Source organism: Ustilago hordei (assembly GCF_900519145.1).
Source record: "Ustilago hordei strain Uho2 genome assembly, contig: UHO2_contig_07, whole genome shotgun sequence".
NCBI lineage: Eukaryota > Fungi > Basidiomycota > Ustilaginomycetes > Ustilaginales > Ustilaginaceae > Ustilago > Ustilago hordei.
Window position 1 is genome coordinate 12,582 of NW_024545289.1, and position 22,636 is coordinate 35,217.

Genomic DNA, 22,636 nt, shown 5'->3' on the forward strand with positions numbered 1-22,636 from the left:
GTCGGCATCAAACGAGAGGAGCGAAGCTGTAAAGCTTGCATGTGTGCGCACGCCTAGCAACAGTATGCGTCTTGATGCAAGTAGGCCGGAGCTTGGAAAAGGGAAGAGGCTCACATCAACAATGGCATGTATGTACAAGCTCGATGGAAGAGCAGAATTGGACAACGGGTGGGAGCGTCGTTTCATTGTCGACAGGGTCCTGCATGTGTGAGGCTCGAGCGGCCAGGGGAAGGGGATGAGGTGCATACAATTGAAAACTGTGGATAAGACAGAAAGCTGTGCGTTGACATGACAACGGTTATGAAAGGGGGTTAGCCACTGTTGGAGTTATGCAGGAAAAGATAGTCGACTCAACTGAGACAACTCGACGAGTGTCAGTGGCGGTGTTAGAGTATATATATATATCGAAGGGAGCCAGATTGTGGCCCTAACGAAGTGGTGTTTCTACTTTCAACTGGACCTGGAGCAAACGATCTACTCTCAGAAGCACCACCAGCCCTTTGCTGAATGTCGAACAGAATTCAGCAACTCTGATCTGCTCTGCGTCGGCGCAGGAGTTGACCGTCCTCAGCACTAAGCGAGGGCATGAACCAGAGCCAAAGCCAAAGCCAAAGGAAAACGCAAGAGAAAGCTGTGCTGCTCGGCAAGAATGGGAAGGTGCAGCAAGTCTGCTCTCGGCTAAAAGGGTGTTTGGCGATCGTTGAACCTGATATGCCTTGCAAAATTCAGAGCTCAATGTAGGAACAAGGCCGTGTGCTTGGGAGCTCCGCACAGTAGCGGATCACTGCCTGAAGAGGAAAAGAAAAGGGGGTCTCGGCTCCTGCAGAACTGGCGAGGTCTTGCGCCAAAAGGTAGGAGCGTCGAAGAGCTGGAGAGACCACGATGGCCTTACTCGCTTACAGGAAAGCTCGGGTGAGCGACGCCCTCGAGCTGCATGCTCTTTTCCCAGCACGAGTCCACCTCGCTAACAGACGCTCTTTTGCGCCTTCCGGGGTAGAGACTCAGTCTGATCTTTCCTCGAGTCGAACACTTTCGAGAGTGGGGCTAGACACTCATATATGGAGCAGTGTATTCCTGGATCGAAGACAGTCCCCAATTCAAGCACTTCGCTCCCTTCTCAGGCCTTCCTCACCCTATCATGCGTACCCGCCCCTTTGCCTTGCTGGCTTCAATCTTGAAGCTAGTCGCCCTGGTGTCGTCCGCTCCAACATCAACGGGGAGCTTGAAGGCGGTCACTATGAATGTCGCAGGCCTTCCTGCTATCTTCAACAACAACGGAGATGGAGACAAAAAGGAGAATTCGATCACCATTGGCAAGAAGTTCGCACAATACAACTTCGACTTGATCAATGTGCAAGAAGTAAGTTTCAGCAAGCAGAAAGAGTGTCATCAAGAGTGTCTTCTCCCAGCTGACACAGAGACCACATTTCTCGTGTTTCTAGGACTTCAACTATCACGCCTACATCTACGACCACGACGATCATCCGTACCGCACCCCCACCTCCGGCGGCGTTCCCTTCGGTTCTGGGCTCAACACCTTGAGCACAATCCCCTTTAGGGACCTTCTCCGTGTCAAGTGGAGCAAATGTGACCTCAGCCAAGGCGACTGCCTCACACCCAAGGGCTATACTGCCGTCACACTGGAATTGCCGTCAGGAGGCGAGGTGGATGTGTACAATCTGCACATGGATGCCGGCGACCACAGCGGCGATTCCAGTGCTCGCAAATCCAACTTCGATCAGCTCGCCAAAGCCATCGCCGACCGATCGGACCCAGCCGGAAGAGCAGTGATCGTAATGGGCGATACCAACAGCCGTTATACACGTCCTCTAGACAATCTATCACAGTTTCTCTCTCAGACCAAGCTGATCGATACTTGGGTCGAACTGGTAAGGGACGGTAAAGCTCCTGCTTCCACAGACCCTGCTCTGTTATGTGCTGACCCCATTCCGACAACGACCAACTGCGAAGTGGTGGATAAAGTGTTCTACAGGAATGGCAAAAGCGTCACATTGCGACCTAGCGACTGGCAGTACCTGGCTGAAGAGTTCGTCGATAGTTCGGGCAAGCCTCTATCTGATCACGCGCCTATCTCGGTCAATTTTACTTATATCACTGCTTGAATGTCACCTTTATCTCTCTCAAGCATCGTGTTAGCAATGGTCAGGACAAAACGGATGATATGGGGAACAGAGGTTGGCGTGCCCTTAATGAATGTTGACCAGACTGAAAGATGTCCTAGAATGAGCTTTGCCTGAGCACTCGAGCAGACAGAGAGACCGGCGGCGATGACCAGCCGATTTGATTTGTGCATCACGTGATTTCATCGAAAAGGAGTTGAAGAGCGTCGTCGAGATCAATCGGAGGTGTGTCAAAGTCAGTGATCACAAGTGTTGATTGCGATGAGTAATGCTATTCTAAGTACATGTTGAATTGGGTGCTTATATATGTCTCAATCCTCCTTATGTGTGCATGTTATGCTAGGGGCCAATGAGGCAACATCATGGATAGTGAGCATGAGATTTGGGAGGAAAACACTGGCTGCCTGGTGACCAGTGTCTTTGGCTTCAGTGGTTGGCCTGGGCAATGCACTTAATCCAAGCAAGCAATGTTGGTGATTATTGTGTGGGCTTGGTGAAGTTTGCATTTGCATGCATCTATCACTGAAGTATCACATGCTTCAACTCCCCTCCTTGCCAACAGAGCAACCATACAGTCCTGCATTAATGATTCCAAGGTGGGTACTGATCTTTGACAGGAGTTTCCCCAAGACAGGCTTCATGAGGAAATTGGTGATGTTGTCTCCAGTCTTAACATACCTAATCATTATATCCCCTTCTTGCACATGGTCTCAGATGAGATGGTATTTAGTATCAACATGCTTGAGTTTTGAATGCATGGCCTGGTCCTTTGCCACCTGAATACATCTGGTGTTATCCATAAGGATGACAGGAATGTGATTGCCAAAACCAAGTCCACAGAGGAGGTGCCTATGGAATAGAGCCTCTCTAGTGGCAGCTGATCCAGCAATGTATTCAGCCTCAACTGCTGAGCTGGCTATGCACTTCTGGATATGAGAGTTCCAGGTGACAATGCTGCCAAAGACTTTTATGATCAAACCTGAGGTGCTTTTCCTATCAACATTAGGGTCAGAAGCCCAGTTCATGTCTGTATAGGCTTCTATGATGTTTCTGGTAGTGTCTGCTCTGCCAATGCACAATACATTGTCTTGAGTCTGGTTCAAGTACTTAACAATGCATAGTGCCACTAGCATCATTTCTTCAGTTGGTTGAAACATATGTCATGTGAGGGTATTGACCATGTAGCTGATGTCTGGGTGGACAGTATTTGGTACCCAGAGTAGCTTTCCAATGAGTGTGGGGTAGGTCTCCTTTAGTTTGCCACTGTTTGTGAGGCCATTGGTTGCTTTTGTGGGAGTGGTTCTCATTGGTATCCAGGTCTTTTCATCAGGTTTGATCCATTCCTTGATGATTTCCTTGATATATGCTCTTTGATCCAGGTCCATAGTGTGTTTTGCCTGGTCCCTTGTGATCTTGATCTTCAAGAATTCTGTCACTGGTCCATTGTCCTTGATCTTCCATTTATTGAGGATTGCTTGTTTCACTTCATCTACCTGTGATCTATGCAGAGCCATAATGAGCATATCGTCTATGTACATGACAATGATAACCTGTTCCTGTCCTGCTCCCTTAGAATATATGCATGGTACTCCCCAGACTGGAAAGAATCCCATGTGTCGCAGATGAGAATCCATTTCCTTGTACCACTCTTGTCCAGATTGCTTGAGGCCATAGAGGCTCTTAAGCAGCTTATACACCTTTCCAGGGCGGGCATTTGTACCTTCAGGTGGTTTAAGGTAAATATTGTGTTCAAATCTTGCATTGATGTATGCCTGCTTTACATCTATGGAGTCCAATTCCCAATCTAGTTTAGCTGCTATTACAAGTACTGTCCAAATCACATCTCTGGGTACTACTGGCACAAAGATCTCCATGTAGTCCAAACCCTTCCTCTGTGAAAATCCCCAAGTGCAAAGTCATGCCTTGAACTTGTATGGCACCCCATTCACATCTGTTTTGACATTGAGTACTAGTTTTGAATTGATGAGGTGTGCTTTCAATGGCATATCAACAACTTCCCATATGTTCATGCTTTCAAGGCCTTCCAGTTTGGCATGGATTGCTTCATGCCAATGAGATTGATTTGGTCCAGCAAGTGCCTCTTTCACTGTTGGTTTTAGGTTTGTGACACTGGCCATGTTTTCACTTGTCATGTGGTGTGCAATGTGTGGCGATCCTGATATCTTTCCTTGATGCCAAAGTTTCTGTTGGAAATGGTACAGTTCACCTGGTGAAGGTAATTGCGATTGTGTCTTCAGGGCCACTGCAACTGTCATCAGTTGGACCCAGGGATGCACTTGGTTGATTTTGCTAATGATGTCATTGTTCCTCATTTCCATTGGTTCTGCAGTTGTTACCAGCATGTGCTGATCTCTCAGATTTGTTTGATCACTTTCATTTTTCAATTGATGTATATCTTTGATTGGTCCCCATTGCTCCTCATCATGGATGTCTTGCTCAGTATAACCCATATCCTCAATATCTCCCATATGATACTTGGAGTCCATGTCTAGACTTGGTATCACTTCTGTACATTCCTCCCATGACTTGCTTTCCAGGAATTTAGCTGCATTAGACCAAAAAACTGTTGGGTTGTGCTTTGGGGATATGAACTTCCACCCCTTATGTTCCTCATCATATCTGATGAAGATGGCAGGTATAGCTGGGTCATCAAGTTTCTTTCTTTTCATCTTAGGCACATGTACCCAGGCAAGACATCCAAAAGTGTGAAGCATATTGAATGGTTTCTTGGGGTCTCTATCATAGAATACATGATACAGAATGTGGCCTTGGACATTTGGTATCAAGTTCTTTGTAAAGACCACTGCTTTGACTGCAAACAGCCAGAAAATCTGGGGCAAACTGTGGGACCACATCATTACCATCATCATATTCTTGATTGTTCTTATCATCCATTCTGCCTTTCCATTTTGCTCACTGTTGTATGTTGATGTCTTCTGCCATCAAAATCCTGCATCATTCTGCCATGCAATCACATTTGCATTGATCCATTCTGATCCATTGTCAGACCAAAGAGCCTTGAGTTTATATCCAGTTTGGGTTTCAGCATAGTTGATCCATTCTTTCAGTATTTGTAATGCATTGGCCTTTGAACATAGGGGTTTAACATATGTGAAACTGGATGCATCATCCACTGCCACCAATATGGAGGTGAATTCTGTCTTAGTCAAAAAGTGTGTTGCCAAGTCAATGTGTATGAGCTCTAATGGGTACTTGGCACATTTGCCAATGCTTTGCCCCATCCATTCTTTCATCGACTTGCTTACTATGCAATCTTGACATTCATATGGCCTAATCTTGATATTGTATATGTTTTCTAGCATGTGGCTCTTGTCTTGGCCAGGGTGACCACATCATTCATGAATGAAGTCCCTAGTGAAACTTCATGGTTTTGGTGGGTCATTGGCATTGAGTCATTCTGGTAAGTTGTTCATTTTGTCATCTATCATTGATATGAGGGCTTCTGGCTTTGTTGGGTGGATTTCCCAATGCCTTGTATGGGTATTGGTATATCCTTTTACTTCATGACCATTGGGCCACTTAAGGTGTGTGTCACAGGGCCAGCGGGCCAGTGTATGAAGGGTGCGCCAAATTGGCTGATGGCATTCATGGTAATGTCACAGGGTCAGCAGATCAACATATGAAGGGTGTGCCAAATTGATCAGTGCCAAATCATCAGGAATTGACAAAGCTAATCAGGCTGGTAGCACATATGATTTACAAGATCAACTGAACTCTGGGTTCCAGCTTAATCTCATGAGGATCAATTGGGATCAGCTGGATCAGCATGCCTCAGCAAGTTGGCTGACATGAGCAAGTGTCAGGAGATTCAGGAAAGAAGATACCAGCATTAGAAGGAGAAGCATATGGAGATAACCACATGTAGGAGTGGGGGACCAAGCTCAGCATCATGTGGACAGTTACCGCTCGAGGGGTATGTGCATATAACTGTCAGCGGTCGCATGCCCAAAACCTGAGATCGGTAATAGAGTCTCGTCTATTACAGATCCTGTCGAGTTATGTGGCAGCACTTGTGGTATTGCAATTCTTGGCGAAATATGTAGTAGAGCCATCTCTATCACTTTCCTCACTTGGAACTGCAGTAAGGGTTTTGCTATTGCAGGTTTTGACTGACCACTGTGGACACTCTATCCAGAGGTAGCTTGGCACGATCAATAACAATGTGAACTTGTACTGACACCAAGGTCTGGTGTAAATATGATTGCTGGTGATGTCAACATGAGTGTCCAGTGTGTCAACTATTGCTTGAAGTGATCCCTGGACTGCAGTGGACTACTGCCTTTGGTTCTATCTTTATCTGGACTGCTGGTTTGCTATGAACTGCCTTTGGACATCAGTGAGCAGTGATACAACACATGTGCTACAATGAGAAGCAATCTATTTCATTGCAACTATGCTGACTGAAACTAATGAGTACTTATGCTTTTGAAGTAATACTAGTTATATGGTGTAGAGTGGATGGGGATCCACTTGACCACTTATGGTGAGGGGGTATGGTTATATACATCTTCGCAGTGTTGCCAGTGACACTGCTCTGGCTCTCCCTCCAGAGAGTACCCTCTTCGCCGAGTGCTGTACAGGAGTCCCTGATGAGGCGCCTCCTCCTCATTGAGCCCTGCTTGCTTATTGCTCCTGTCTGTCCTGAGCTATGTGTCGACTTCTTTGACACTGCTCCTCCTCCTCATGACCTGTTTGCCAGTGTCCTTGATACAGCTTATCCTCCTTCCACCAATGATGGTTCTTCAGGTCTTTATCCTGTGACCCCTGAGTGGTAACCAGCTGCATGCTCCTGAGCTTGGTCCTCTTCTTGGCGATGCTTGGTCCTGCTCCTCACATGTGAAGTTCATCGCACTATTGTCCTTGCCACTGATCTCTGCAGAATCTGCCACATGATCATGTCTACTACAGATCCTGGTGGAAATCGTGATACCACCTTCACACATACTGATCTCACTGAGATCTGTCATAGAGCCGATTCTACTGCAGATCTCAGTGAACTCTGCCACAAATCCTACAATTTGCCTGATCCCCTGATTCCTGCGCTCCCTCCATATGAACCAACGGGTCTTCCTGCTTCCTGCGCATTCAGGCCCATGACAATAACCACACAGGACCAAGCACAGGGGCGACCACATGACCAAGGGGTTTGGTCACAAGGTCCAACAAGTGGCTAAAGGGATTCACAAGATAAGGTCAAGAAGGTGGTTGCTGGTAAAGAGAGAAGGAGCTGTGAATGGAGATTGGTTAAATGAAGAGGAGGAGCTGTGTCGAAGGGGTCATCACACATCATCAGGCAGAAAGAGAGCATGAAGGCAAAAGGGCAGTGTTGCATAACCATTATGCTGTGCAAATGGTAGGGGCACAGCTCTTAGTTATGTATCATTGCAATAGCAGTGCTTTTGCAATGACCCTCAAATGTGTGTGTTGTATCACCATTAGGCATCAACTGTAGGCGGTGTTCTCTGAACACTTGCAGTCCAGTCCTTCAACTGTAGGTGGTGTTCTCCAAACACTTGTGGTCCAGTTCTCAACTGTAGGCAGTGTTCTTCAACACTTGCAGTCCAGTCCCTTACTGTAGGCAGTGTTGCTCGACACCTGCAGTCCAGTCAGTTATTGTAGGCAGTGGCTCACACCTGTGGTCCAGTAACTCCTGTCCTCTGTAGGCAATAAGTATATCATGGTCCAGATGACATCCTAGAGCATTATCAACAGTACTGCAAACACTTGTACTGTAAGGAGAGGGTATCACTCACTCTCCAATGAACAGCAAATGTGCTGCACAACCTCTGAATGGAGTGTTAAAGGTGGTCAGTCGAGACTTACCAGTCAGAGATGTCTGGTTACATTTAGTCAAAACATACCAAGTAGATCTTACTCAACCAATCTCATCTATACCAATCAAATAACACCCAAAACTAGTCTCTGGCGCGCGACCACTTACAGTGTGCATTATCTGGATTAAACATCACACATACACCATCATTCATTAGAGCTTGCACTGACATTAGATTTACACTTGCTTCTGGAATGTAAAGTACATTGTTGAGATATACTTTGTGTCCATCAACATTGACAATGACTTGGCCTCTAGCCTTGATTTCAAATTTCATTCCACCAGCAGTTTTCACAAATCTGGTGCATGGAGATGGTGAAATGAGAGTCATATTGTCATTTGTAATATGGTCAGTTGCCCCTGAGTCTATAACCCATGAGTTGGGTTGTTGTCCCAAGGGAGTGCAATATGCTGATGCAACAGTGCACCAGATTTCCTAGATGGGTGTTTGATTGTTCTTTGATCTGGCAGCTGGGTCAGTGATGTTATTAGTTTGGTATTTGCCATTCAGGTTCTTAGGGCAGAAACAACTAATGTGGTTTTCTCCCTGACAGTAATAACATCTTCGACAGCCATCAGGACCTGGTTTTCCCATGCTGTATGCATCCTGGTTTGTGATTTGCCCATTAGCGATGAAAGCTTGTGTGGTCTTGCCTTCAGTTCTGTGGCTTGGTTTCATTGCCATGTCATCTTGTTGTTTAAATAGGGCTGCACAAATCGCATTGTAGTCCATTCCTCAACCATTGTCTTGCAAGTTCATGATGCATGTGTTGTAGGCAGTCACAAATCTCACCTGATCAATAAGAGTCTTGATCTTGAGAACTCTCATCAGATTGAAACCCATGGCTTTGGCCTTGGCCCAATGCTTGTTTAGGTTGGTGGTGAATTTACAGACATCTGCATTAAACATGTGGATCCTTCTGGCCTTGTAGAGAAGGGTTGATTCAGCAATGTGTTCCATCTTGGTGAGGTCTTTCTTGAGTCAGGCATACAATTCATGGGTCCTCCATGATTCAGTATTTGCAGGTCATATGAACAGATAGTTCATGTTATCTTGACCAATGAGCTTTGCATTGCTCTGGATGATCATATGGAATTTTGCATCCAATTTCCAGTCATACTTCTTATCACCTGGTTTGGTGGTGCCATCAAGGTGCTTGAGAGCTGGGGACCATGAGGCCAGTATGTCCCAGAAATGAGGGTTCCAGGCATACCAGTTCTTTGTGGTTAGTTTGGGAGTATCCTTTATGTAAGCGGTCGCGCGCCAGAGACTAGCTGGGGTTGATTGAGTAAGGACTACTCAATATGATTCACCTAAATGTAACCAAGCATTGTCGCCTAGTGAGTCTCGACTGACCACCTTGAACACTCCATTCAGAGGTTGTGCAGCATGGACATTGTTTGTTGGTGAGTGAGTGATACACCCTCCCCTACAGTACAAGTGTTCACAGTACTGTTGATAATGCTCTTGGATGTCGTCTGGACCATGATATGCCAATCGCCTACAGAGGACATGAGTTACTGGACCGCTGGTGTGAAACACTGCCTACAATAACCGACTGGACCACTGGTGTCGAGCAACACCGCCTACAGCAAGGAACTGGACCACTGGTGTTGAAGAACACCACCTACAGTGATGAACTGGACCGCTAGTGTGAAGAACACCACCTACAGTTGTTGACTAACGGTGATACAACACACACGTTGAGAGTCATTGCAAGAGCACTGCTATTGTGAAGATACGTAACCTAGTAAGTATAGAGTAAGTAGTTGAGTTTCAGAGTGGATGCCCATCCACTCGAAAGCTATGGTAGAAAGAGAGTATTTATATGTTCAATCGGTGTTTTCCCTCGACACCTATCCTGCTCCTCTTGAGGGGCCTTTGTCCCCTGTTAGGCACTGCCTTGCCCTGCTGGCATCATCCCCTTCGATACTGCACTCCTACTGTTTGCTCGGCATAAGGGTTATGCAACACTGCCCTCTCACCTTCATGCTCTCCTTCTATCTGATGTGTGATGCCCCCTTTTGGCACAGCCCCCTTTCAACTTAATCTTGTGAATCCCCTTTTGAACCTCGTGACCATACCCCCTGGTCATGTGGTCACATTGGCTCAGTTCCATCTCGACTTGTTCAGATCAGCCAACTAGTTGAAGCATGCTGATTCGACTGACTCTGATGTCGGCACAGCTCCGAATACTTGTTTGGATCGGCTGACTAGTTGAAGCATGCTGATCCGACTGACTCTGTCATCAGCACAGCTCCGAATACTTGCTCAGATCAGCTGACTCATTGAAGTGTACTGGTCTGGCTGACTCTGACTGATCCCATGAGATCGATCTGGATTCCCAGGGTTCAATCGATCTCGTAAATCATGTGTGCTGCCAACCTGATTAATCTTGTTGATCCCTGATGGTTTTCGACTCTGATCAATCTGGTGCACCCTTCATATGTTGATCTTCTGCACACCCTTCATATACTGCTCCGTTACGCGACATTATCATAACTGCTGCTGATCATTTGGCGCACTCTCTTGCGCAGGCCAGCCGTCCCTGTGACACTTTAGTGCATTGTTGAGTTGGGTCACCTCATGGAGGAAACCTTGGCATTTGGAAGGTAGCTTGTACAAGGAGGTCTTGGCTCATTTGTGTAGGGTGGATTGTGTGATGATGTTCCAGAGGGTGTTAATATTCATTTTGTTGATGTCATGAGGTCGAGCAGGAGTTCACTTAGTTTGCTGTCATTGCTGTCAGAGTCATTGGAGGAGTCAGAATCAGATTCAGTGATTCTTTGATGTTCTGCAGGTACCAGAATCATTTCGGCCTGATCATCAGAGGGTTCCTCATGTGAGGGGTCATTGGTGGGATGCAGATCATTGGGTTGTGAAGGCATGGTGTCGAGGATTGTGTGGCAAGAGCATTCAGACTCTTAATCAGTTGAAGAGCATTGTCAAGATCAATCAGAGGTGCATCAAAGTCAGTGATCACAAGTGTTGATTGTGATGAGTAATGCTATTCTAAGTACATGTTGAATTGGGTGCTTATATATGTCTCAATCCTCCTTATGTGTGCATGTTATGCTAGGGGCCAATGAGGTGACATCATGGATAGTGAGTGTGAGATTTGGGAGGAAAACACTGGCTGCCTGGTGACCAGTGTCTTTGGCTTCAGTGGTTGGCCTGGGCAATGCACTTAACCCAAGCAAGCAATGTTGTTGATTATTGTGTGGGCTTGGCGAAGTTTGCATTTGCATGCATCTATCACCGAGGTATCACATGCTTCAACTAAAGGCAAACCGTGTCTGGACTGGACTCAGCCATCGCATTGCTCTTTCTCCGCTCCGCTCTTCACAACACCAGTCCGCTCTTTGCTCCTCTCTTCACTACCATCGCCTTCTCCAAAGCCAGGTACACCATAACCTGGTTAGTCGATTCTTTGCCCTCCCTGTACTCCCTCCCTTGCCACTCGTTTCTGCGCTCGACCGGCCCCTGTTACGGCGGGCTGGGAGCCTCCTTGTCGAGCTTCGAGGACCTCACGGGTCTTTGCCTGCAATCCACCCAGTTTATCTGCACATTATTTTTAGTCGTTTTTAGTCTCTCGTGCGATTGAGTCCAGACGGGACGGCCAACCTTGACAGGCTTCTCAATTTTGCGGTTTCTTGCTCGCGTTTTGGCAAGGAGGACGACAGGGGAACCTCGACAAAATACTATGCAGGGCGGTGGGCAATCAGAAGCTCTCCGACATGCACACTGGTGCGCACGTTCTCAAATCTTGCTCAAGTCACAGGGTAGACTTGAACAGAAGCGAAGAGACCAGGTTGCCCCCGCTTGGGCGTGAATCGTCATGTGGTCGTACAAGCCGGTGCTAGACAAATTGGCCGAGACAGAAGGTGTCGATCTTGTTTCTTTCATCCCAACCTCGGCTCCTGCGAGTAGTCGTGCCATTGATACCGGTGGATGTCTTGCAAACCTTCGGCTCGTGCCGCGAAGGGTTGATTAGAGCCTCTTCTCGTCGGGCCACCGGTCCATACTTGTCTCCTGCCGCGGCCTGGTGTTCAAGCTGTCTCTGCTATCTGCTTGTGTCAATACCCTTTTCTGAAGCGAACGTGTGCACATCTATATAGACCTCTCTTCAACTGCTACAGCTGATCTGACCCTTTACTGAGGTCACACACTACAAGACCCATAGAGTAAGGCTCGAGAGCTCAACCATTATCGAAGAATCCAGGTCAGGTCGTCTATTGTTCAACATGCGTCAATGGAAACCAGCGCTGCTGGCGCTTGCCAGTACGTTGGGATACGGCACATCACTTTGGCCAACAACGCAACAAGGACAGGCAGTCGATCCTAGTATCCTCACCAGTCTTGGCGCCTGGTCGTTCTACGTGCCAAACGGCGACATCGGTCGCTACGACATCCCTGATGCGGTCTTCCCCGGCTGCGAAGTTGACCAGGTCAATCTCTTCATGCGACACGACTTCCGTGGTCCATCAAAAGGCGTTGGTTCTGGCATCGCGACCATGATATCTAACATCGTCAACGCCAGCAACGCCGAAGACTCCTCTTGGAATTTCGCAATCGGCGATGGACAGAGCCATCCCGAGCTTCACTTTTTATCCGGTCTGAAAGATAGCTACAAGGCAGTTCCCTCCGAATTGCTGACAGCGTACGGGGAACAAGATGCCCACGCGAGCGGTTATCGTTTCAAGAAGATGTACGGGTATCTGCTGGGACACATGGACTGGTACAACACTCCTGTCAACCAGTCTCTACCAGTCTTTGTGAGGACCACAGATCAAAGTCGTGTCAATGTGACCAGTTGGACATTCTCCGAGGGCTTCATGGGGCCAGACTGGCGCAACCGTCTTGCTGCACCGCTCTTGACCCTTCCAGATAGCTCGAAGGCCTACAACGATTCCCTTGCCGTTGGTACCTGTCCATTCTCCCAGAACGATACCTCATCGGATGATGCTTTCGCGATTTGGAACGACGTCTATCTGCCCAAGGTCGTTCAAAGGCTTCAGCGCGCTCTTCCGAACCTCAACCTAACCACATCTGACGTGCAAGCGATGCAAAATGCTTGTCCCTTCCAGTCTGCCTATCTCAGTCACCTTTCGCCCTTTTGTGCCATCTTCAACCTGCATGAATGGGAGTTGTATTCGTACGGACAGGATCTTCAGCAGTTTGAAAATGCCGGATACGGCGGGCCATTCGGTCGTGCCTGGGGCGTCGGCTGGGTCAACGAGCTTCTGGCTCGATTGACTGATTCGCCTGTCACAGATCGAACTTCGACCAATACGACGCTCGATGCTGACAAAATCACATTCCCACTTGGCCTTCCTGTCTACCTCGACTTTACGCATGACACCCAGTTGGCTTCTGCAGTTGCCGTGATGGGTCTGCTCAAAGACGGTCGCAAGCTCGACCCTACCAAATATCCCAGCAAGGACAGACTATGGAACACAGCTCACATTGTGCCCATGGGAGGCCGTATGGTCGTCGAGCGACTGACCTGCAGGGGTAAGCCGCAGAAGTACGTGCGCATACTCCTCAATGATGCTGTTCTTCCAGTTTCTGGTTTGAAAGAATGCGGCGTACAGGCTCAGGGAAGGAAGCATGCCGCTGCCGGGCTTTGCAAGCTGAGCGACTTTGTCACCAGCCAAAGCTTTGCTCAAGCAGGCGGGGACTGGAGGAACTGTTATCTTTGAGCGCATCACGACACTTGATCGGCGTTGTGCCACGTTCAAGCTTGATACGTTCGCAAGTCGAAAAGAGGAGCAGGGGGAAGAAAGGACGAGAAAAGCACAGCAGCACCTAGGATTGTTGCAGTTTCCCACACCCCAGTGTTAATTGAGCGACACCTTGCGTAACTTTTCAGATCAGACGGGATGCGGTGCTCACAAGGTTCTATGTCCGCAGGAAGTCATTTGCGGAGGCACAAGCCCTTTGAAAACACAAACCATCAATCGGTCATTCTTTACTTGCATGATAATGCGATTACACTGTCTACGCCTTTGCTCTGACTTATCGCAAAGTCAGAGCTGGCCTGCAACTTGTCCACCGGCTGCCATGGATGCGACAAAGATCAACAATTCCTTCAATGGATCGTCTTGAGGCACGCTGCAGTGCCAACACAAGTCCTTCTGATCTTTCGACGCAGCCGGCTTAGCAGCAGCCAGGATGGGTCCGCCATCAACTATACCACCAGTGGAGAATGCACGGGAATGAAGCACACGGAAGAAGACTCGCGTCATTCTCACCCTCGGGGTCATGGTGCTCTCGCTCACCTACAACCCTAAAACGGCACAAATGCAGGCTGCCGAACTGTTTCGCTTTGCTAATGCGTTCGAGGAGGATCGACTCTTCCGTGTGGCAAAGTGGGCAGGAATGTTGACGAATCTCACACGAGGAGCGACCAAAGCCCAGAGGTGAAATCGATTCTAGGAGGCCGTGACACACAGACTGCAGGCACAAGTAACCAAGTAGTGATGGCTGCGGCTCGGCCATGAAGGCTATTTGTATTCATACAATTAAGGTGCTCGTGTCGAGTGGGCAACACTGTGGACCAAATAACGAAGGTTAGATGCAAGATTCCGAATGTCGAGCAAATCAACAGATCAGTTGTGCCGAATTCCGAAACCAAACCCGCAGAATAATAGGAGCCAACGTTCGCGTTGTTGAAATTTGGACGAATCGAAGAAGCGACAAAGGCAAGACGTGGTCAGGAGAAGGACAAGGTCGGAGCAATAGAAGTCAAAAGAGAGTTCAGGCAAAGGACAAGGGTCAGTGCCGCGGATAATGTAAGGATAAGTCAACGCAATAGTTGTGTTATCACATGCTCGAGTACTTACGAGAAACTCGCAGAAAGCATCTTGTTCTTCTTCGAGCGCCGCCTGACCCGCGGCTGGGCCGGGTGCGGCGAATGCGGCCGCTTGAACCGCAGTGCGTCGATACTTTGGCATCATGAACTGAAAGCTAATGAGGCCGGCCTCATCCATTCGCAGGGACGTCTTGATCGAAGATCGGAGGACTGTCATGGTCCTTGAGAGTAGAGTAAAGTCGTACCACTGCTCGGTACTGCCAGGAAGGGCTATGAACTTTTCGATAACGCCAGTAGGATCGGCAGAAGAGAGACTGGCCGGGAAGTCCATCTCAGAGGAGCCTGTGTCCGAGATGGCCTTGAACCTGAGCATGCTCGCCGACTTTGGCCTGTTCGAACCACGTATGGATCTAAGAGAATTGCTGAGGTCAGCATCTTCGTCATTAGTTGACGAAGAGTGCGGCGAAGTCATGAGAATCGAGAGCTTTTTGCAGCTGGCATCGATCTCGGAGAAGGCTGACTGCATGAGATCAGATCCGACGATGACTTGTGCGACCATACTGCGCGGGTCAAAGATCATGTCAGTCAAGAAGCTCGGCTCGTACGTGGATATGGAGCAACGCGTTACTACGTTGGCTTCTTGCTCGAGCTCTAGGACGAGTGGATGACCGTGACCTTGATAGCTGAGTTTCATGCGAGTAGCCTTGGGTGTAGATGAAAAGTGATTTCGGTCAAAGCCTCGTTCGACTGATCCACCCCTGTCTCCGCCGCCGTAGGGTTCGACTGTGCCGTCGCGTGTTCGGCCATAACCTCGGCCTCGGTGAGATGCGCTACTTCCAACACCTGCTGCGTCGTTGCGCAGATTGGAGTGACCTGACCCGGTGCCGTGGGGTCGCGAAGGTCCTACGCCGCCAAAGATGTTGAGACAAGAGATCCAAGTCTGTAGATTAACCTCGAAGGAGACGCTAGCTGGCTCGTCGTCGTTTGCGTCACCATGGTGGCCGTATTCATCTAGGCCTGCTGCACGTTGTGAGCGGTTTCGAGCTGTTTCTGGAGTTGGAGAAGCATTTGGCGTTCGCTCATCCTGTTGATTGTCCGAGTCGGCTTGCGATTGCGCATCAGCAATTTCATCTTGATCTCTTGAGGTTCTGGGAGGCTTTCTACATTGCGGGCGCTTTGTCCTGGGGCGTGATGAGTTGCCGTTCTGAACGCTAGTAGTGGGCTTGCTGAAGGTGTAAGAGTCGAACATGTGAGAATAGAGATAGGCATGGGCTTGCAAGGTTCGATTGAGTTCGGTCACGATTTCCAGCCCTGAGCTTGACGCAATGATGACAGCATGCTAGCGAGTTGAGACAATTGCCATTAGCCGCGCATAGACACGGAGACAGATCCGTGATGACGGGAGAAGGGAGGTCAGCCCATGCAAAGCTTGGCGAGGCATATCGAACGAAAGAAGCTGCCGAGCCAGATCGATACTTACGGTCTGGATTGCGACAGATTTGAGGAGATTAGCGAGACCTGTCACATCGGAAACGCTAGCGAAGAGTGTCTGACGAGATAACGTTGGAAGCGTGCAGAAAGGCCGGAACCCTGAGTCAGCCCGAGACTATGATGGGAATGACCATGAGCGTGTTCTTACCAAGGCGGTAGCCTCGTGCGGTGGTGCTTCTACCGGCATTGCAGAATCCTTTGACCTGACGGGCCCAGCGAGGATGGCGGGGAGAGGATGCGATGATGTGTTTGGCAGGTAAGGAGGAGTCGGAAGAACAAGTGTTGAACTCAGCCAAAGATCTGCAACAGCACAGGACGCGCACAATCGGGGTGTGAGTGTTACTTTGGACCCTGAGACTCTCTCCCAATTGAAGATAACAATTAATACGCGGCATTATCGGGGTCATGATCAGACTCCCTTTAACAACAGTTGTATGTTCTATGTAATGCTTAGTTTTCATAGTGTGAACCTAAATGACAAACACATATATATACTCCATTCGCCACTCTAGTCCTATCCGAGGCAGGACATGTCACTTCATTCATACTCCTATGTTGCTATGATACTGAGTGCCACTGAGCTGTCGCCATGACAACAATCATGTATCTCATTGTGCTTCTCACTTAAGTAAGCCTCCTGTGCCTCAGTGTCTCAGCCATGACATGTGCATCTTGCTTGAGTTGCCAATGCATCTTCAACTCCCCCCTTCGGCAGGATCTCCAGCCCTATCATCCTAGCCAATTGTGAGGTGTTGAGACCCTGTAAAGGTTTTGTTAAGACATCTGCAATGTTGTTTGCTGTCCCAACATGTTTGATTGCCACATCGCCCTCTTGCATGTGATCATGGACAAAGTGATACCATGTGTCAATGTGCTTTAACTTCCAGTGTTTGGCTGGATCTTTACTCACCTGCATGCATCCCTGGCTATCAGTGTATAGTATGGGCCAAATGTCTGTGATCTCCAAATCCCAGAGCAAATATGAGAAGAACAATGCTTCTCGTACCGCTTCGGAAGTGGCAACAAACTCTGCTTCGACTGCTGACAATGCTACACATTTTTGAACATGAGACTTCCAACTCACTGGACATCCATACACATATGTTATTGACCCTGAGGTGCTCCTTTGTCCATTTGTGGGGTTGGATGCCCAGTTTGCATTGGTATACATCATTACCAGTGTATCTGAGTGCTTGTTTGCCTCCCCTCCTAAGTGTAACTGATATTCATTCGTCTGGTTCAGGTACTTTACCACGTGAATAGCTGCCTTCCATGCACTGTCAATTGGGATCAACATGTATCATGATAATACACCAATGGTGAAGGCAATATCTGGTCAGGCTGTGTTGGAGACCCATAATAGTTGGCCGACCAACTCTTGATATTTCTTTGCTTGCTGAGGGTCACATCTCTCACCTCCAGCAACATTCACTATGCTCAGCATAGGTACCCAAGATTTCTCATTTGCTCCTCCTAACCATTTGTTCACCATTTCTTTGATGTATGCCATTAGACCCAGAGATATCTTCCTCTGTCTTCTATCACATGTGATCTTGATACCCAGAAATTCTTTGATTCTCCCATTGTCTTGCATCTCCCATTTGTCCATGATCTCTCACTTAGTGTGGTCTACCTCATCACGACTGGGTGATGTTATCAGCATGTTGTCCACATATGCTGTGATGATCATGATCTTGTCACCTGTCCCTCTTGAGTATAGGCATGGTGCGCTTGGCATGCAGTGAAATCCAATCATCTGGAGATGTGAGTCTAACTCAATGTTCCATTCTCAGCCTGATTGTTTCAGACCATACAGTCCTTTCACTACCTTCAATACTTTTCCAGGTGGTATCTTGATTCCTACTGGGGGCTTTAGATATACATCATGGTGTATAGTAGAGTTCAGGTACACTTGTTTTATGTTAATAGAGTCTATTTCCCAGTCTCATATTGCTGCAATGGTGATCACCCCTCAAATGGATTGGATGGGTGCTACTGGTGCGAAGACCTCTGTGTAGTCGATGCCCTCATGTTGGGTGAAACCTCATGCCATGAGCTGGGCTTTGAACTTTGTCGGCACAAGGTTCGCATCGGTTTTGATCTTGAGTACCCAACACATGTCGATGGTGTTTGCACCCTTCAGGAGGTCGGCGATCTCCCATGTGCCCATCGCTTCTAACCCATCCAGCTCCTTTTGCATGGCTTCTTCCCAGTGCTTTCTGTCTTCTCCATTCATTGCTTCATGTATGGTTGGGTCCAGGTTCTTTCTCCATTCTGGTTGCATCGCCACAAGTCCAAAAGCTTTACTGTCAATCTGGGCTTCAGCAATTGGTCCTTGTTCCATCACCTCCACCATTCCTCCACTTAATCTTTCTTCTGAATCTGTCTCCATATCCATGTATTCTTGTAGTGGCCCTTCATCTGTTTCGTCGAATATATTTTCTTTGTTATATCCTAGATCTTCAAAATTCTCTTCTGTCATCATCGCTGGGGGCACCTTTGTGTCAACCAGTTGCCACTCCATTCTGTCTGACCAGCACTTTGATTCCATGAATTTTGCTGAATTGCTCCAGAATATGTTCAGATTATAGTCCAGGCTGTAGAATAGCCAGCCCTTTCTCTCTAGACTGTATCCCAAGAAAATGGATGTGACAGCTCACTGGTCCAGTTTCTTGTTGTCCCGTTTGACTTTGGGTATGTTTACCCATGCCAGACAACCAAACACTTGTAGGAGTCTTAAAGCTTGCTCCAGTGACTTGCCAAACATGGCTTGATAAGGGAATTCATTATCAACACTCAGAGTGAGGTTTATTTTGAATGCTGCAGCTCTGATCGCATACAGCCAGAACTTCTTGGGTAGTCTCCTCTGCATTAGCAATGTCCTTGTCTTTTCTCCAAGGGTCCTGTTCATTCTCTCTACCCATCCATTTTGTTTACTGTTGTATCCTACAGTGGTTTGCCACTCTATGCCCCTTTCTAGTGACCATTCCAATGCATCATTGCTTCTCCATTCGGTTCCTTGATTGGATTGGATCACTTTTAGCTTCTGATCTGTCTGTGTTTCCAGGAATGAAACAATCCTTTTGAGTTGTGTAAATGCATGACTCTTTCATGTCAATGGCTGTGCATACACATACTTGCTATGGTTGTTGACCAGCACTAATGTGCATGTGTACTCTGTCACATGGGACGAATCTATTATTAGATCAATATGGATAAGATCCAGGGGCCCTATGGCTCTTTCGCTGCTACCTTGCCCCATTCGAGTGCTTGTGCTCTTGGATCGTATGCACTGCTCACATGTCAGAGTGGTGTTTGGATCCAATTCCATGGTATGCTTATCTTTTAACTTGCTCATGATCACCTTAGTTTTATCCCTCCCTGGGTGTCCGAGATGCTCATGCCATAGTTGTTGCTTCGAAACTTTTGGCTCATTCTCAATATGCTCGAACTCCTCATCAACACCTTCAAACAATGGTGTTGATGTGGCCATTGCACTTTCTTGCCATGTGTCACCTCAGAACTCCAAAAGTCCTCACTTGCGATTCTTTGCAATCTTAAGTGTCATGCCATTTGTTAGGAAAATTTGACTGCCGGTTGTGTCCAATATCACTCGTGCTCCTTCATCTGTTAATGAATTCGTTGACAGAAGGTTAACATTAAGGTGCTTCACATATAATACATTCTGTAGGGATATTTCCCCATAATCTGTTGATATGCTTGCATCTCCTATAGCTGCCACTTCCAAGACCTCGCTTCCAGCAGTAATTATCCGCTTTTGGCAAGTTCTCAGATGGATGAGCATGCTATAGTCATTCACCATATGATAACTTGCCCCTGAATCCAAGATCCAATGAGCTGTCTCTTTTGTGTTTGGGGGGTCTTGCCACTTCAATGGGAGGGTGAGGGAGCACCACGCTTCCTATTTAGGTTTAGCAAGGTGGGAGTCTTTGGGGATGGTGACCGAGGCGTCGCATTGGCTAATACCATGCCCAGGTCACTTGCAGATCCAGCATCAGATTCGGTGTGGTCTGCCTGTGTTCCTCGAGCTCATGTGGCTGTTGTCAGCCTCAGCTTTGGTCCCTCTGGTCCATTTGTTTTGATCATCATTGCCGGCAGTTCTAGTGCTGGCTTGTTGGGGGTCAATCTTTTGCATGGGGATGCTCTCGACAGTGGTCTGCTGGATGCTTAGTGCAGTGGTGAGGGTGTTGAAGTCGATTTGATGGACAGTAGTGACTGTCTCCTTATACACTGGATGCCAGATCATGCATTTCTGCAGAGCCAAGAACAATGTATCATTGGCAAATGGTTTGCCGAGGAGGCTGCTTTCAGTCTGTATGGACTGGATCTCTTGAATTAGCTTTCTGACATCTGAGTGAAACATCTTTGTATCATTGAGCTGCAAGATGAGCACAAGTCTGTGAGATATTTTGGTGGTGTCAGGGGTCTCGCGCCTGAAACCCAGGTCGGTCTGTCGAGATACTCGGTGACTATCAAACTGTGCGACAGCTATTGTCTCGGTATCGGTGACTATCAAGTTGTGCAGTGACAGCAGGTGGCATTCGTTGTATATTCTATCGTAGGTTTCGGCTGACCTCTGTGGACACTCCGTTCAGGGGTAGCTCAGCACGATCAATATCAATGTTATGATGACACCAAGGTCTGGTGTGAGTGTTGATGATGATGAGGTTGATGGTGTTGGTGATGAGATTGGTGATGTCGATGATAATGAGGTTGATGGTGTTGGTGATAAGGTTGGTGGCATCAACACGAGTGTCCCGTGTGTTGACTTGATGCTTGAAGTGATCCCCGGACCGCAGTGGACTACTGCCTTCGGTTCTATCTTGATCCGGACCGCTAACCTGCTATGGGCGCCTTCGGACGTCAGGTAGTGGTGATACAACACACACACTATGATGAGGAGCAACCTTGATAGATTGCTGCTATGCTGACTGAAACTAATGTATACTTATGCTGAAGTGATAACTAGTTATATGGTGAGTAGAGTGGATGAGGATCCACTCGACCTATGATGATGAGAAAGCATGGTTATATACCTCTACTCAGCATCGCCAGCGATGCTGCTCCTGCTCTCTCTCTCCAGAGAGTACCTTCTTCATCGAGTACTGCTCAGGGGTCTCTCCTGCTTGGCACCCCTGTGCCTCTTGAGCTGTGTCGACTCCTTCGACACTGCTCCTCCTCCTCATGACCTGATGTCAACTCCTTCGACACTGCTCCTCCTCCTCATGACCTGGTGTCAACTCCTTCGACACTGCTCCTCCTCCTTTGATCAGTGACAGTTCCTTTGGCTCTTGTCTCTCGAGCCCCTGAGTGGTAACCATCTGCATGCTCCTTGAGCTTGGTCCTCTTCGTGGCTGTGCCTGCTCCTTGAGCTTGGTCCTCCTCGTGGCTGTGCTTGGCCCTCCTTTGCATGTGAGTCCATAGGAGTCCATGGTCTCCATGGAGACTGCACTACAACCATGCTTTCTACTGATCTCGACTAGATCTTCGATACCTGTGCTCCTTCCATATGAACCCGTGACCCTCCTGCTTCTTGAGCATCCAGGCCCATGACACTACCCCCCTCTTAAGAGCCGAGCTCCGTCGAGGCATGCTCTGATCTGGTCCATGCTGACTCCTCCTCCTCCTCGACAACATCACCAACATCATCCTTCCTCCTTCTCTTCAACGTCATCCTCCTTCCTCTTCCTCTCTCTACTCCTCCTGTTCTCTCCTCCTTTCTCTACTTTGTCTACTCACTCGTCCCCCCTCCGACACCTCATACTCCTGGATGAGGTCGGGACAGTTGAGGTTCTCTACTGGTTCCCATGAAGCAGCTTCCTCTGAGTACCCTCTCCACAACACCTTGTACTCTGTAGTCCCATTGTGTGAACGCTTGTCGATGAGTGCTTTGACTTCGAAGTCGAGGTCCTCATCTGGAAGTGATGGTATGGTGGGTTGTTCAGCACGTTGAGGAAGAGAACTTGTTCTTGCTGGCTCGAGCATGGAGACATGGAACACATCATGCACCCTAAGGTTTGCTGGCAATTTGATTCGATAAGCTTGGCGTCCTACCCGTTCCTGAACTGGGTAGGGTCCTGCAAACCGGGTATCTAACTTGGGTGTGGGTCTCCGTGTCTTCCAGTTTCGACAGTTGATATAGACCATATCACCCACCTTAAACTCGATGTCCTTGTGCTTCCTGTTATACTGGTCTACTGATCTCTGTTGTGCCTCTCTGATCTGCTCCTGGAGGTACTTGCAACGCTCCTTTCCATCCATGAGGTACTCGAAGTGACCTGGATCATTGACTC

The 22,636-nt window shown here is 48.0% G+C and overlaps 6 protein-coding genes and 1 non-coding gene across 7 annotated transcripts; 2 read left to right on the forward strand and 5 right to left on the reverse strand.

Annotated features, from left to right (window-relative positions):
• Nucleotides 1–1,138: 1,138 nt before the first annotated feature.
• On the forward strand, nt 1,139–2,123 carry UHO2_03816 (uncharacterized protein; the record flags this gene model as incomplete). The annotated part of the gene is made up of 2 exons (XM_041559773.1): nt 1,139–1,360; nt 1,443–2,123. The coding sequence occupies 2 exons, from the start codon at nt 1,139–1,141 to the stop codon at nt 2,121–2,123; spliced, it is 903 nt and encodes a 300-aa protein (XP_041415707.1).
• Nucleotides 2,124–2,851: 728 nt separating this feature from the next.
• On the reverse strand, nt 2,852–5,057 carry UHO2_03817 (uncharacterized protein; the record flags this gene model as incomplete). Its single annotated transcript, XM_041559774.1, has 4 exons — nt 2,852–3,235; nt 3,320–4,033; nt 4,082–4,974; nt 5,024–5,057. 4 exons carry the CDS (start codon nt 5,055–5,057, stop codon nt 2,852–2,854), a joined length of 2,025 nt encoding a protein of 674 aa, XP_041415708.1.
• Nucleotides 5,058–10,704: 5,647 nt separating this feature from the next.
• On the reverse strand, nt 10,705–10,905 carry UHO2_03818 (uncharacterized protein; the record flags this gene model as incomplete). Its single annotated transcript, XM_041559775.1, has 1 exon — nt 10,705–10,905. The coding sequence occupies one exon, from the start codon at nt 10,903–10,905 to the stop codon at nt 10,705–10,707; it is 201 nt and encodes a 66-aa protein (XP_041415709.1).
• A 1,356-nt stretch (nt 10,906–12,261) lies between these two features.
• Nucleotides 12,262–13,719, forward strand: UHO2_03819 (uncharacterized protein; the record flags this gene model as incomplete). Its single annotated transcript, XM_041559776.1, has 1 exon — nt 12,262–13,719. One exon carries the CDS (start codon nt 12,262–12,264, stop codon nt 13,717–13,719), a length of 1,458 nt encoding a protein of 485 aa, XP_041415710.1.
• Nucleotides 13,720–13,814: 95 nt separating this feature from the next.
• On the reverse strand, nt 13,815–13,928 carry UHO2_10247. The gene has a single exon (XR_005960755.1). It is a non-coding gene; the product is annotated as a ribosomal RNA (ribosomal RNA).
• A 605-nt stretch (nt 13,929–14,533) lies between these two features.
• UHO2_03820 (putative exonuclease REC1) lies at nt 14,534–16,509 on the reverse strand (the record flags this gene model as incomplete). The annotated part of the gene is made up of 4 exons (XM_041559777.1): nt 14,534–14,569; nt 14,863–16,170; nt 16,312–16,380; nt 16,471–16,509. The coding sequence occupies 4 exons, from the start codon at nt 16,507–16,509 to the stop codon at nt 14,534–14,536; spliced, it is 1,452 nt and encodes a 483-aa protein (XP_041415711.1).
• Nucleotides 16,510–18,366: 1,857 nt separating this feature from the next.
• Nucleotides 18,367–19,233, reverse strand: UHO2_03821 (uncharacterized protein; the record flags this gene model as incomplete). Its single annotated transcript, XM_041559778.1, has 2 exons — nt 18,367–18,949; nt 18,983–19,233. 2 exons carry the CDS (start codon nt 19,231–19,233, stop codon nt 18,367–18,369), a joined length of 834 nt encoding a protein of 277 aa, XP_041415712.1.
• Between the last annotated feature and the right edge of the window lie 3,403 nt (nt 19,234–22,636).